The sequence below is a fragment of the Anolis carolinensis genome, chromosome 3, assembly GCF_035594765.1.
Source record: "Anolis carolinensis isolate JA03-04 chromosome 3, rAnoCar3.1.pri, whole genome shotgun sequence".
Taxonomy (NCBI): Eukaryota; Metazoa; Chordata; class Lepidosauria; order Squamata; family Dactyloidae; genus Anolis; species Anolis carolinensis.
Genome location: NC_085843.1, coordinates 210,420,304 through 210,436,398, shown reverse-complemented (window position 1 = coordinate 210,436,398; position 16,095 = coordinate 210,420,304). Strand labels below are relative to the sequence as shown.

The 16,095-nt window shown below is 37.6% G+C and overlaps 1 protein-coding gene across 1 annotated transcript; it reads left to right on the top strand.

The window, feature by feature from the left end:
- The first annotated feature begins 2,031 nt into the window (after positions 1-2,031).
- On the top strand, positions 2,032-11,849 carry LOC100554051 (lysosomal acid lipase/cholesteryl ester hydrolase). Its single transcript, XM_062977468.1, has 9 exons — positions 2,032-2,138; positions 2,892-3,009; positions 3,472-3,670; positions 4,343-4,452; positions 4,737-4,876; positions 5,153-5,299; positions 6,885-6,956; positions 7,771-7,836; positions 10,777-11,849. Exons 1-9 carry the CDS (start codon positions 2,034-2,036, stop codon positions 11,008-11,010), a joined length of 1,191 nt encoding a protein of 396 aa, XP_062833538.1. The 5' UTR covers positions 2,032-2,033; the 3' UTR covers positions 11,011-11,849.
- The last annotated feature ends 4,246 nt before the right edge of the window (positions 11,850-16,095 follow it).

Genomic DNA, 16,095 nt, shown 5'->3' with positions numbered 1-16,095 from the left:
TACATGTGGTTTCTGGGTGAGATCATTCAGAGCTTTGTAGGATGATGCTATCAATATGCTGATGACCATTAACTCTGATGACCATTTCCGCTCTTCCAATACTGAGGACATAGCAATACTCTTGAATGTTTCCTGCTTTAAAATGGGCATGACAAGGGTAAACAAACTGAAATGCATAAAACGGAGGTATATAATGCTGATTAAGAGTCTGGGTCAGAGTGTTCGGGTCAGAATGCCTTACTCTTAAAATATCTGATATGTTATCTGGAAGTATTCTTTGATCCTGTTGTGAATGCCCAAATTGCATGGGTGGCAAGGAATGTTTTTACATAAATCTGTTTAGTGTGTTAGGTATGAATCAGACTGATCTGGCAGCTTTAATCTTGTCTTAGTTGCAATAGGTCTGCATCACTGCAATGTGCTCTACATGGAGCTACCTTTGAAGAGTGTCAGTAAACTTCAATTGATGCAAAATGCCAGTAAATTAGCATATTGGGTGGGACTTTTGGATCCGTGTGTTTCAGATGTGGAACGCCCTGCAAATTCCAAAAAAGGGCAAATGGCCATGTCCCATATTAAATGTTGATGTTATGCAGATTAACACATCAGTACATCTGCATTCATGTTGACACTATTTTAAGAATTGGACATGATGACCCATGTATGCTGGAAGTCAAGGATCTGGAGGCTGTGGATCTAGCAGGTCTACTGTGTATGGTATTTCAGTCATATCCCTTGGCTCGTGAAAGAGATCAACTAATTGCCATTTGTTTTCTGTGTCTTGTTTTAATCTTTAAAGCTCTTAAATAGCAAGTGTCTAAATAAGAAACATGTATCTCATTATGTATATATATACTAAGATTCTCAGAAGAGGCTGTCTACAGAGGATCACTTGACAGTTACGTGGGAGAGGGCCTGTCAAAGCATGAGGGATGTTGTTCCCAGATCATAACAGAATGCTTTTCCCTGAATTGCAATTAGTTCTCACTCTCATTGCTTTAAAGAAGAAAGGGAGGAGGACATATATTTTCAGTCTGGCTGTTTAAATTGATATTAATGGTTGGTTAATAGTTTTAATATTTAATAAATAGTTTAAATTGTTTTTACAGTTTAAGTTGTTTAACTCATCTATTCACTTTTTTATTTTTGGGTGGAAAAGTGGGATAGAAATGTATCAAAAGAAATAAAAATAAATGAGTGTTGAATTTAGATGACGTGGACATAGTGATAGTCTGACTGGAGAAGAGTGTCATAGAGGAGAAAGGGAGCTTAATGGGAATCTTGATCTAAGAGAAAAAATGTGGGAAACATGAATGACATAGAAGCATATACTTACAGTAAGACAGGGGTAGAAAGAGAGTGAAGTTTGGGAACTGAAGCAGCCTTTAGCAAAAGGAAGGGAGAGAAAGGGGGAGTTAAAGAAAGCTTCTAGTTACTAATCCTGAATTGTGTATAAGATGCCCTGTGGTTTTCAAGCTGGAACTTTAAATTTGTATTTTCCTATCAAATTTCATAAAGATTCTTTTATTTGTCAATACCAAGAATTCCTGTTTCTTACATCTAGTGGTCTATTATTTAGTTTCTTATTTAAACTTTATCGTGCAGCCAGTATGGTGGAAGAAGCACACCTATTTCCTGTCAATAGTGGTAACTTCATGGTTGATACGTCCGCTTCATTTTCTGGAGCATGAAGGTCCTATCTTTGATAAAGAACTGAGGGGCATCAAGGTTGATTTTGCCATGGTTCTGCCCATGCAACCTCATTGTTCTTAGGAGTCTCTGCTTCTCTGGATAACATTTAAAAATGGGAAAAGGAGATCACACAGGATTTATCTGTGAGCAAGATCTGTTCCAATTATGTATTGCTTGTTTAAATATGTTCTTACTAACATAAAGGAGTATTCATGCAGTCCTCAATCCATCCCAAGTTTTAGACAGAGAGCATTCAGTTTGATGCATATATTTTGTCACTATTGTTGTTGCATGTGTTATTTTTTCTCTCCCCCGCCCCTCTCCCCACAAACAGAAAGAAGATGTGGTGGCTTATTGCAACAGTTTGCCTCATACAAACAAGTGGAAGTTCACAAGAATCAATCAGGACAAAAAGAGATGTGAATCCTGAAGCCCATATGAATGTTGTAAGCGGTCTATCATACGTCACAGATTATTCGGAAATAATAGCAAGGGTTTTTATAGCATGCTGTTCCAATGATTTACCCAGCTATTGATTTGTTTATCGATCTGCTCCATGAGAGTTTGCCATGAGAGGGGCACGGTCAGAAAAGGAATGCAGCGGTTCAATTGATAATGGGCTGAAATGAGTCTTAACATTCCAGCTATGTCAGATCATAGTATCAAAAGTGTTTAAAGACTTCTGTCTCTTTTTAGAATCAGTGGAAATTTATGCATCTCTTTCATTTCATTTATTTATAAGTCTTGGAATTTTTGAAGAAACTGTTTGGAAAGTTGAACAAAATTTAATTATAAATGAGACATACCAAAACTACAAACTAAGGGACCCTAGGACAGATCAGAATTTATTCTTTGAGGATTATGACAAATGCATAAATATAATGTGATGCTCACAATATTACTGCCATTTCATTCCTTTGCCACCTTCCTACCTTCACATTTGAGTGTGGGAAATTTCCTGTTTCCATTTCTGCAAAACAGTTTGATAATTACTTTGTTATTCCCCATCAAGTCAACTTCAACTTATGGCAACTCTCTGAATGGGAAACCTCCAAGAATCCTAGTCACCAACTTCCCTCCTCAGGCTTTACAAACTCAGAGCTATGGCTTCCTTGATAGAATCAATCTACCTGTAAGGAGTTCTCTGAGTGTTTTGCCCCCATGATTGTCACTTCAGGAGGTTTTTTTTCTCCTTTCAGAGTCAGATGATTGTCTACAGAGGATACCCCAGTGAAGAGTATGAAGTCTTGACAGAAGATAATTATTATTTGACAATAAACAGAATTCCCCATGGAAGGAGGCATCTTACAGTCAAAGGTAACCAATCTTTCTTTCAAATTCACAGTTCATCAAAACAAAAAGAAAGTTAAATTTATTCCACAGCTGTACGGTATAAGGTAGACTCCTGCAGTGGTTAGAGGATCCCTCTTATCCTTTGCTGAAAGTAGCATTTGTTGAATTTTCTTAGTGGGTCTGTAGATAGTTTGTGTTTCTTCATCAACTTCCCTGTGAGGTCAGTGCTTCCCTTGATGTATGGTAAGAATACTTTTCCTTTAGGTGAGTCTTTGTCTTTACTCTCATAGAGCTGGAATATGGCTATACAACCTGAAAAACTCAAAGCAACCTATTAAATAACAGTACTTCAGACTGTGACTCAAGTCATAATGTGACCCAAGACTAGAAAAATTGAAATAATGTACTGAAATTAATGCAAGAGAGTTTAATCATATATGTCTGTGTTATGATGGAACAAATGCTCTTTTTTATTTAAAACAACAGGTTCAAAGCCTGTTGCTTTTCTGCAGCATGGACTGTTTGGGGAAGCTAGCCACTGGGTTCTAAATATGGCCAACAACAGCCTTGGTTTCATCTTAGCGGATGCTGGATATGATGTTTGGCTGGGAAACAACAGAGGAACAAGCTGGTCTCGGAAACATCAGAATCTGTCAGCTGATGAGGAAAAATATTGGGATTTCAGGTGGTTTAATTTGAAAGGTGTATCAATTGATGCTATATCTTCTTATCTAACTATACTGATCTGTTGATCACTTTTGGAGCATATATCTTTATTCAACAAGTTACTGAGGCAACAGTAGTCATCATTCTTGTAAGATAAGCAGAGAATGCTGCAAAATTGCTTTGGAACATGCCTCCCTATACTTTGGATAGGTATGGGAAGGAAATAGTTCAACCCTCAAGTTAATTTGGAATAAGGATTTCAAAAGGAGAAAAAACATAGTAATGCCTGGTATGTTTAAAGTTTATTAATTTATATTGAATTTGGCTTTATTATTTATTTATTTTCCATTTTAAATTATACAATCTCTCTCAACAATGCTTCCAGTATACTTCTCGGCCTTTTCCAAGAACCCACATTTTAATCATGAAAATTTCAGTTTATTGAACATGTAGATCTCAAGCTTTCCTCTCTAGATTTCCACATAGCAGTATGTTGAGAGTAAAGCTAAGACGTTACATGACTTTTGATGGGAAGCAAAATGAATGGTTCTGTATGCCCTGAAAACATGTAACTGAAAGACGAGTAATTGTGGAAAAGAAACCTGAAAATGAAAGGTTTGCAAACTACGGTTCTAACCTCTATTAATTCTTTAATATATTAACAGCCCAGTTGTTTAATTTTGCATTTCAGTTTTCATGAAATGGGCATCTATGATCTTCCAGCAATGATCAATTTTGTTTTGAAGAAAACTCAACAGGAACAACTGTATTATGTTGGCCATTCCCAAGGATGCACTATTGGTATGCCTAATTATTACACATTATTTTCACAATTTTTTTTGTTTCAGTTGTGGGGAATAACAAAGGGTTTTTCAGAAAAAGGTTGAGATAAAGGGATGACTTCCCAATAGGAGATCAAGGTAAGTTACTGTGTGTTCACCTAATGCCTAATTTTAAATGAAAACCCTACCTAATAATTCTTATAATCTGATATGAGTGGAGTTCTGAGATGGCATCAGTGAACTTCTTTAACACAGTTATGCACTGTTATAAGTGACTATTGTATTTCACTCTTTCTTCCTTAGGTCTCATAGCATTTTCAGCCATTCCAGAGCTGTCTCGAAAAATCAAAATGTTTTTTGCCTTGGCTCCTGTGATTACTACGAAGTATGCTAGAAGTCCTACACTGAAAATTTTATCCTTTCTTCCTAATTACTCATACAAGGTATTCTCATCAGTTGCTACAAAGGACTCTAAAAGCCACATGTTCCAAAACTCTATAAAAAGCATCTCGGCAACATTGCACTGCTTTTCAGTATCTTGGGAAAATATTAACATCCAACCTTCAATAAGACCCTTCCAAATTAGATTCCAGTCACTAAAAGTGCTTCATGTAACACTCAGGCAAAACAAATTAGATAGTTTCCTGTATATCTAAGAAAATTCTACTGGATTTCAGGTTGTCTATCCATATACACAATAATGTTTTGTATTTACACAGGATATGCCTGCCAGCAGAGACTTTATACTGTCACGCAAGCCTGTGAAAGACATGATCACCAAGTTATGCAGCAATGTACTGTCAAAGAAATTATGCGGAAATCTCCTTTTATTTTCAGGTGGATACAATGCAAGCAATCTCAACATGGTATGTATATAGTTATGCAAGGTATAGTAGAGGATCTTTTTAGTGATGGAAGCCCCTTTTGTGAAATGTCTCCATCCTGAGGTACACTCAGAAAGTCCTTAAATTATGATATTTTTGAAAAATATTTTTATTCTCCCTAGGCATTTTAAGAACATTTTTAGTTTTATGTACTCACACTTTTATCCTGTTTCTGTCTTCAACTACTGTTTTATTTGCTGCTATTATTGTTGTATTTTGCTGTCTTTAATTGTAATTTTAATACTTTTAACACCATTGGGGGGGGACCTGACTAGTGAATGATTTAAAGTGCAATAAATTAGAGAATTAATACAATTTTTTCTTCTACTATATATTCTAAATGCTCACAAAGTAGGGCAAAATAGAAAAAAAAAGCTTTAAAGCACAATCAAATCATTTTCCAGACTTAATGTTACACAGGGGCCTAAATCCTTTTTGCTCTAATTATAATAGATCTATTGTATCCATTGGGCTGAAAAATTTGACATCTGATAGAACAAAACTACTGTGGTTAAGAAAAACCAACACTATATTAGCCTATCAATTTGAGATACAGGATGATATTTTATGCATGTGGTGAAGTGAGCAATTGTCTGCAAACATTTCACCAATTATATTATGTGTTGATGTGCTTTTTTGTTTTGGTTTTCCATATATATCAGAAGTCTTGAAAATAGAGATATTCAAAGCCTGTACATGATCTGATTCCCAACCAGAACTGGTTACTCAGCTCAGCAAGTATTAGTTTAGTTCTCTTCCATCATATCACAGATACTAGCCTGTGCTTCCAAGATACAGCATTCTGAAGTCCCTGTTGCTTTTATTCATTCACCTTCTGCTTGACAAGAAAAAAGCCTGTTAGCTTCCTCCAAAATAATATTTCCCAATATGATTTCCCCACATCATATTGTGGTGCTATCTCAACTAAGGAAGCCTCAAGGAGAAAGGCAGCTGAAATGAGGTTACACATTTGTTATGCTTCCAGTTATAGGAAAGATCTGTGCAGATATGTAGTAGCTGTTTACAATATTATCCCATTACTATAAATATTTGGAAATTCATCTGCATGTGTAATTCTTTTGCTTTGCTCTGTGTTTTCTGTGTTCAAGAATTATATATATTTAAGGCTCTAGGGATTTATTGCAGAAGAGATACATAATGAAGACATGATTGTCTCACCCTCGTTCTTAACTAGGTGTCATTTGCAAGTCAGATGTTTGTAACTTGGGGACTTCCTGTATACAATGCACTTTGTTTTGAATTCATGAAAAGGTGTGGTTGTATCACAACTCCAAGAAAGCTTGACTGCTCTAGCCAACAACAAATTATAAGAGTTGCTGCATTGCAATCCATATACATCTATTTCAACTCTTGGCTAGTGATCAAAGAGATTAGTACATATATTTTAATGCATCTTGTCATGGCTGTATTAGCTGTTTCTCAATAATAATATGTAAAAGTAGAACTGCATGGACATATTTGATTTTAATTGGATTTTCCTTGCCATCAGTTCTTCTTCCTAACTAGGTACAGATGTTCCCTACTGACTTCTCATTTTTTTTCCCAGAGCCGAATAGATGTGTTTGCAGCTCACTATCCTGATGGATCATCAGTAAAAAACATTTTACATTGGAAACAGGTAGAGGGTTACACATTTTAAACAAACGTTGTAATAAATATAAATCATTTCCTCAGCTATGTACTTTTATTAGCAAACATTTACAATACAGATTAAATTGCGAAGATGAATAATTATCTAATATGAATATTACTTCCCCCCCCCCCCCAAAAAAAAGCTATGAAATGTATGGAGCCATCATAGATTGGCAGTTGATGTGAAAACATATGCAATGTGACATTCCTCTATTAAAATGCATTTGATAATGACTAATAATAGAGATGCAATGTATCATGCCTCTCCTTCTACGAACCGATGTGGGCATTGAGATCTTCTGGGGAGGCCCTTCTCTACGTCCCACCACTGTCTCAAGTACGGTTGGTGGGGATGAAAGAGAGGGGGGCCTTCTTGATGGTGGCTCCCCAGCTCTGGAATGCCCTCCCTAAAGAAATTAGGTTACCCTCCACACTTCAAGTCTTTTGGGTGAGTTTAAAAACATGGCTCTTCAGACAGGCCTTTGATCCTGAGTAATCTATGGTCAGCTTGATGAACCACTGCTCCGCAGTTGGATTTTTACGGCAGATAGCCGACCTCCTGCAGGTTCTACTGCATTTCAGGAATTTTTATAATTTCATACTCTTACCATTTTATTAGTGGGATTTTATATGCACTGTTGATTTTACTTATGTCTTTGTATTTATACTTGTGTATTGTTTATATGCGGCACTTGGAGTGCTTCTGTGAGCCACCCCAAATCCCTTAGAGGAGATGGTGGTGGGGTACAAATAAAGATTTATTATTATTATCATCATCATTATTATTATTCTTTTAACAGACCACAAACTCAGGACTATTCCGACATTTTGACTATGGGAGTTACAATCTGATGATATATAACCAGGTAAAAGGAAAAATGTATTATAAATATAATTTAACATTAGAGAGGTTTACAAAATGAACACTTATTTATAATGGGTGAACTATCACTTATCATAATCCAGATGAGATTAGCCATTATGGGCCCTCATCTCAGTATGAAAGTTAAGCATCTCAAATCTCTAATCTCAAATTCTTAATATTTGCTTGATCATACAAATGTTATATTTGGTTGGTTGCTTGTTTTTTTAAAGTGCTTTTCTAGTACAAATTTGATGGATATGAAGTTGGCATTTGCCTCAGCAGTTTTAGAGAATGTAATAAAGATGGAGCAGAGTTGGGCCTTACATTTGCTTTCACACTGAATGACCCACTACCAGCTCCATGCAGGTACAATTGTACACAATGCACACTATCTGTGGGGGAATTTATTCCCTGGCTTCACATGGGTATTAGGGTTGTCCAAAAATTCGTTATGATTCTTATTTCGGAATTATTTCAGATTGTTCTCGCTTTTTGAACCGATTATTGAGACGTTGTCCCTGGGCGCAACTGACAATGTAATTCGAACCATCGTTGGCCCATTCTCTAATTGTGTCTTAATGTTTCGTTAATTCCCCCCCCCCCCATTTTTTTTATATATTTAAAAAAAATTTTTTTAATTTTTTTTTGTTTCTTCAACCTAACTTGAATGGGAGCCTAGCACAGCCTAAAATGGCTGCTGCTCCCTGGCCAATCAGAGACTTCCACGATGGCTGGAAAAGGTGGGGGCTAGCGTCCTCTATGTCCACGTGGAAGATCTCCATAAAAAACCCCTCCCTAACCCTGGCAAGCCATTCGGGGCTGGGTTACCGAGCGGAGAGGGTGGATTCGCAGCGCTAGGAATCAAGCCGCCTGCATTGAGGGGAGAGAGGGTGAAGTTCTGGCAGTAGAGAGACACTGAGACAGGGGGTTGGGTCTGGTAAGGGCTGGCTTTTGTTGCTGGTTCAATACTGTGTGTATTTTTTGGGTAATTGGCTTGGGGCTTGTAGGATCTGGCAAAGAGTCCTTGCTGAGGCTTTTTTTTAGTTTTCAAAGGACGTGGGCGCCAAGGCATTGCTTTCCTGGTGCTCCGATTCTAGTCCAAAGACCTCTGCCTTTTTTTGGATTTCAGCAATCACAAGATCAGCCATTGTTTTAAATCCCAAAAGGGTACACTGGAAGTAATAGTTTCCAAAGGACGTGTGCATTCGTGCCAAGGAATTGCTTGGTGTCCTCTCTAGTCCAAAGACCTCTGCCTTTTTTTTTGATTTCAGCAATCACAAGATCAGCCATTTTTTTCAATCCCAAAAGGGTACACTGGAAGTAATAGTTTCCAAAGGACGTGTGCATTCGTGCCAAGGCATTGCTTGGCGTGTGCTGCGTTTCTAATCCAAAGTCCTCGGCCAGAGTTTCATTTTTGCAATCACAAGGTCAGCCAGTGGCACCATTGATCAAAAGGTTCAAAGGCAATTTATAGTTTCCAAAGGACAGTGACACTCCTGCCAAGGCATTGCTTGGTGTGTGTTGCGTTTCTAATCCAAAGTCCTCGGCCAGAGTTTCATTTTTGCAATCACAAGGTCAGCCAGTGGCACCATTGATCAAAAGGTTCAAAGGCAATTTATAGTTTCCAAAGGACAGTGGCACTCCTGACAAGGCATTGCTTGGCGTGTGCTGCGTTTCTAATCCAAAGTCTACACAAGTAGAAGAGGGACTTTTATAGTGATAAGAACCCAATTGAACAGGAAATAAGACTTTCAAGCCAGGAACAGGTTTCTTCAAATATTGAAAAATAGTGTATTATAAAAAGTTATGAAAATTCGCCAAAAATCATAGGAGACAGGAAACATTCTGCAATTTGTTGAGCAAAGAGTGTTGAATGTGATCTCCCACTGTACCAAATTTGAGGAGGATCGCTCAAGAAATGAGGGCGGGAGAGCCCTGTAAAAGTCCCCCCCCGGTTTCCTTTTTTTTTTTGGCGATTGCGCATGCACGTCCGCCATTTTAGAAACATTAAGAATCATTACGAATTTTCAGAAATATCCGAAATTTTTGGATGGAAAATTCGGAAATACTTTCTATATCGAAGCGCCGGCACCCCCTACTTTAGAAACGAGAATTGAAACATTTTTTCCATTGATCGGACAAGCCTAATGGGTATACCAAACCATTTATGCAGCAATAACCTTAAAAAGTTAGCATCTCTCCATTTATCCCCCCCCCCCCCCACCACCACCAAATAGTGTCGATTTAAGGGCATTATATGCTTTCTAAGGCAAATCCATTTTATCTCCCACAGGGGATTTCCCCATATGTATGCCTAAGCAATTAGACTTCAGCAACCAATCAAAAACCATACAAAATACATAGATGGGGATTATCATTTCTGTTGCCAAAAGATCTTTTCTCTACCTAAGGGAGCATTTATTCCAAAACAGCATGAAATCTATCTTCAAGTTTGCTACTATGGGAAATGTTAGCTTTGCATTTACCACTTTTCTTGAGATTTTTGATCTTTTATGATTGAAAATTTGAGAAAATCTGGCTGAAAAATCAGAAAATCAGGATTCTGTTCACAAAGAAGCTGAAAGAATTCAAACATTTCTATTTAAACATGTAATTCAGGCAGGTTTTGATAAACTTATGGCTCCTGACTACTCACGAATGGGAATGGAGGGATACAAATCTTAATTTGTTACATTATAATGTATAAGCATTTTCTAAAGTTGTCTGCTGGGGAATATTACACGTTTTTTCTTTTGCATTTTGTGGTTATTTTTTTAAAAAATAGGTTAACTGTTGTTAAAACACAATACACTACACAAATGTAGAGGTCTGTTATGGTACCAAAACCTATTGAATACTACTTACATCTCTAGTGGAATGCAATATTTCCCATGATAAGATCTCATTGTATTTTAACTCTTTTTTTGCTTATGCTTTCCAGAGCTATCCTCCTTCATACAAAGTAGAAGACATGCTCGTGCCAACTGCAGTATGGTCTGGTGGAAATGACTTGATTGCCAGTATAGAAGATACAGCAGTTTTACTTTCACGCATTACTAACTTGGTTTACCAACAACAATTATCTGTCTGGAACCACTGGGATTTCATCTGGGGTCTCAGTTCTCCAAAACATATATACTGCAAAATCCTTCAGTTGATGAGGAAGGCTCAATAAATAAATATTTTGTCATAGCAGGTTTAATTGGCGAGCTAGTGTGGTATAATGGTTTGACATTGGACTACGATTTGGGACACTGAGATTTGAATCCTTGCTCTATCCTCTCCTTTCTGCTACTACATTTTCCTTAATTGCAACTCATCCAGAAAAAATGAGTGACCACTAATGTTGAAAATGTGCTTCACCCTTTGCTTTAAAATAGAGCTATCAGTAAAATAGTTTAATGCTTTAGAAGAAAGAATTGGCAAAATTGCCTCTTGCGTATTCCACATCTTAGAGAAATCCTCTGAAATTCATGGGATTGCCATAAATTGACAGGTAACCTGAAGGCACATATACACACAGCTATAGATTGTTTTTAACTTAAAAATTTACATACAAAAATATTTCTCATTCAGTTTGTTTGGTGAAAGTCAGAAGTAAATTCCATTTCTCCTCCAAGAGAAAAAGGGATAAATATGTTTCTCAAATTTCATAATCTTAAAGATAAGCATGTGAGTTATTACATTGATAGCAGAGGAAATCAGATTTTAAGTAAAGTATACACTGAATTGCTTTACTGGATTGTTGCTCAAATGTAAAGGGGCAGGCATTTCATTAACTGAGGTGAAAGCTTTTTGGGAAACAGATGTGAAATTATCTTGTGTGGGACAAAACACGTTGGAAGTCTTAGTGTTTAAAAGCAACCTGGCCTGCTTTTTGTTGTTATTGCTGCTGCTAAATAGATTATTAGCACTGTTACATTGCAAACCTTCTGCTTGGACGTTCATAACTGTGGTTCGGTATTCTACAGTAGAATTAACTGAATACAAATAATAAAGCTTTGAGTTACTTTCTGTCTGTGTTTGCTTCAACAAAGCAGCTTATCTTAGAGCAGTGAAAGTCCATGGACCTCATCACATTGAGGTCCTGAAGCTGGGGAACAGCAGGGACATTCATTGGGCAGTGGGGCAAATCTGGTGGGCAGAGTGGGAACTCATTGCCACACACCCTGCATGGCATACATACCCCCTTCCCCATTCAGTGGGGGTAAGTGTCACACTTTCCCCATTCTACCCTATGAGAACATGGACAGCCTCCCATGCTCTCCTTGCTCTGGTGTACAATGCTTCCAGCACAGTTGCTGGATGCATCCCTGCTGGAAGTACAACGGGTTTGTTTTCTCATGTGATGAAGTGGCAAGATCAATTTAAAATAATGAACAATAGGTTAGCAATTTGAAAATATATCAGAATGGACTCAATATATATAGCATCTTTGCACTTTGCATTGGGTCCATAAAAAGACCAGCAGCGATTCAAGCACTGTATCCATAACCTATAGACATGAGACTGTGAAGAAACTCCTGATTTCTTTCTCTGGATTTAACTTTGTAAGAGCACAATCACCATAACACAATGACTCTGATTCTCAGTAATGAAACTCAATCCAGTAGGATACCATTGTCAATAGGAGTGAAAGTCACTGGGGTGGAGTTCTCTGTCTTTCATTCAATGTGACAAAGTCTATTTCATTATGTTAGTCCAGCCTGAAACCTGGGTCCAAATACTTCCCTCAACAATATCTGAAACTGTCCCAAAATATTCCTTGCCTCCAAAAAGGATAATGGCAATAAAGTGAACTTACCTATGAGTACAGAAAAGTTCTCTTATGGGAAGAATGCCATGAAACTTCTTTCAAAGCAGAAAGCACGCACACCAACTGAGTGAAGAACTCCTCACTGTTGGACTCACACAGTTAATTCACATTGACCTTGGTCTTATCAGCCAATATGGATAAGAATCAAGTTTACTGATGAAGAGATTAAATGATTCAAGTTATTATCCATGTCATCAGGCTGCAGCCAATGAAAGTGAGTACAAAAAACCATGACTAGACAAAACTCTGAACATTCCTCCAAAGCCTGCAGTAATGATGATGTAACATTCTCATTAACAACAACAACAACAATAATAACCTTATTTTTATAACCCACCTACATCTCCCCGAAGGGACTTGGAATGGCTCACATCAGGACCAAGTCCAGAAGTCAAAACAGATAAAAGTTAAAAACACAACAACAATATAATTAAAACAGTTGAGCAATAAAATAAAACATCATAAAATGCATCAGCGGGGATGGGAACTGAAAGGTGGGGCTATTAAAATTACAAGGGAGGGGCAGGCATGTGCAAAATGCAGCACAATAGAATCAGGAGTGGGAGTAAAGTGCTGGAGATCAGGGCAGTAAGCAATTAAGACTGGGCAGTAATAAGTTACAAAGTGACCTATTGTTCAAAATCACGTTGAAACATCCATGTCTTCAAGTTTTTGTGAAATGTGGACAGGGTGAGCACTAATCTGATCTCCCTGGGGAGAGAGTTCCAGAGCCGGGGGGGGGGGGGGAGGGCACCACTGAGAAGGCCCTCTCCCTCGTCTCCACCAACCTTGTTTGTGACAGAGACAGGAACGAGAATATGAATATGAGTTACTTCTTCTCAAATTGGCCAGCTTATTCACTCCAGCTTTCATTCTCCATTAGATGCAGTTGAAGCCACCTTCCTGGTTTCCCCAAAATCTAATGCCCTGGGAGTTTCATGTTATTGCAGTAGATGCTCCGCTATGAGATCTTGCTCAAGTGCTCCCCAAAACCTGAAACTACAACTGGTAGACAATGTTCTCCATACACATTTACTTTAATAAAATATTGATCACAGCTTAGATGTGCATTATTCTGCAATTCTAGAGATAACTTGTATTTCTTAAGGCATTTGTGAAATATGTTGTAAAATATAAAATATGTTATAATAATATAATCAAAGCTTGCTTTTAATCTTATCCAAAGTGAACAGAAATCTCTCTCCTGAAATTTCTTCTCATTTGCCATTCGTTTGAAGGTGCAAATATTTGTTCAAGAATGCACTCTATCAACAGAAATGGCTAATTTCTTCTTTGCAAATTCCTGTAAGCTTAACTGTTAAGCTTACTGGAATTTGCAAAGAACTCTTTTTTTGGGGGGGGGGGGGAATCATCTGACCTTCCTTCCCACCTATTTCTAAATAGCAACTGAGAATCAGTGACCCAACATCAAAGAAATCTTCTCGTCATGTATGAAGTAAGAAAACCACTTCAACAGAATTGTTTGATGTTAACAGTATTGCAACAGGAATAAGAGGGTGAACATGCAGAGAAAGCATATCTGGAGCTCAAATCTGAAGTGGGTGTTTATGGCTATGCAAACAACTCTCTTCAAATTCCCACAAGGTAGTCAGTCACCTTTTGCAGTGAGCAACCCCCTGTATCTCTGGCCCCATCTCTTTGCTAGTTCCAGCACAGCTTTCAGATAATCTCTACCACTGTTTTTCCATGCTCCCCCCCCCACCCCACAAATCCATATCATAAAGAAGAAATCCTCTTTTCTTTCTTTTCACAGATTACTGCACCCTTGCAGGAACTTTGACAATGTGATACAACAGTTGCAGTGTTGGACTAGGATTATGGAAGAACAGAGATTAAATCAGTCATACACTGATAATAAGAAGAAGGTGATGCCAAAGCTCTTCGGAATAAATCTTGCCAGGATAATCTAAAGATAGGGGTCACCTTGACCTGACTTGAAGGCATATAACAACATCAGTGATCAACAAAATCAGCAGGTGACATAGTTAAGTCCAAGATACATTGCAGCAAATTATTATTTTATTTTTCCTTGAGAGGAAAAGGAGACCGAAAGCTCTTCTTGGAACTTTGGGACATTTTGAGTGTTTGAATAAAATACTCAGAAAGCTCTCAAAACTTTTATTAGGCATTAGAGTGTCCTTATTCCTTATTTTTGAGCATTGTTGGACATATAGCACACTGTCCAATTCTGGTACCCTCTACTTAATAAGAATAATTTGCTAGTGTGTAGCTACTGTGTCTTTGATGGACCAACTTCTATATTAACCACAACAAAATATAGTGTTCACTATTATCCATGATTTCAGATATCCACAGTGGTTCTTGGGATGTATCCTCCTTGAATACAAGGCTTGTATTATATAAGTCATATTGACACATCTCACCTGACAGCCTCGTGACTTGAAAGTTGGGTTGCTGACCTGAAAGCTGCCAGGTTCAAATCCCACTCGGGGAGAGCACGGATGAGCTCCCTCTATCAGCTCCAGCTCCATGTGGGGACATGAGAGAAGCTTCCCACAAGGATGGTAAAAACATCCAAACATCCAGGTGTTCCCTGGGCAACGTCCTTGCAGACGGCCAATTCTCTCGCTCCAGAAGCGACTCAAGTTGCTCCTGACATGAAAAAAAAAAAAAACCTGACAAAAGCTTCCTGAATTCTCCTATGGCTCAAAAGAATGGTTCCAACTGCAAAAGCTTTGCATAATGCCTGGAGGTTTTGCAATCCTAATTGCTAGAATGCTACAAGACATAAAAGTGGTATTGAGAGTGGCACAAACTGGAGTTGTGTCAACAGAATCCCAAGGAATGTTGGCAAAATCCAAGAATAGGCAAAATCCACATAAAATCCCATTTGAGGAGACCAAAATATTCTTTTAAAATTGTAATTTTAATTAATATCAGATTATTAAAAGGAGATACAAAATACACTTTGAACAATCCACTTAAGAGTGAACTCTTCTTGTTGGAAAAATTTAGCAAGACCTTATCAAGGGTAGAGAAGACAATGGAAATTTGTCAAGACAAATAATTATGGTCAATGTACCCATATACTTCTCTAAAGTTACAAGGCTCTGTTTGGTTAATTTATATCTGCTTTCTAATGTTCAGTTCAATAGAACGGTTCACATAGTAGAACTGAAAAATATATACCAGTATTCCCTACAGAAAGAACAATGATGACTTTTTCTCAGTTGCTCTGATATCTGCACTTTAATATGAAGCATCTAGAGGTTAAATACATATGTATTAATGGAACCACTATTCTTCTTTAAAGTCAAACTAAAAAATGCTTTCTGAGACTGAGGAAAAATTATTTCATCCAAGACAATTCAGGTTCTTTCGGTATCTAAGGTAGAATCTCCGTCAAACATCGCTTGGCCGTAAAATGCAATAATAATAAATTATATTTTAATACGAGTTTTC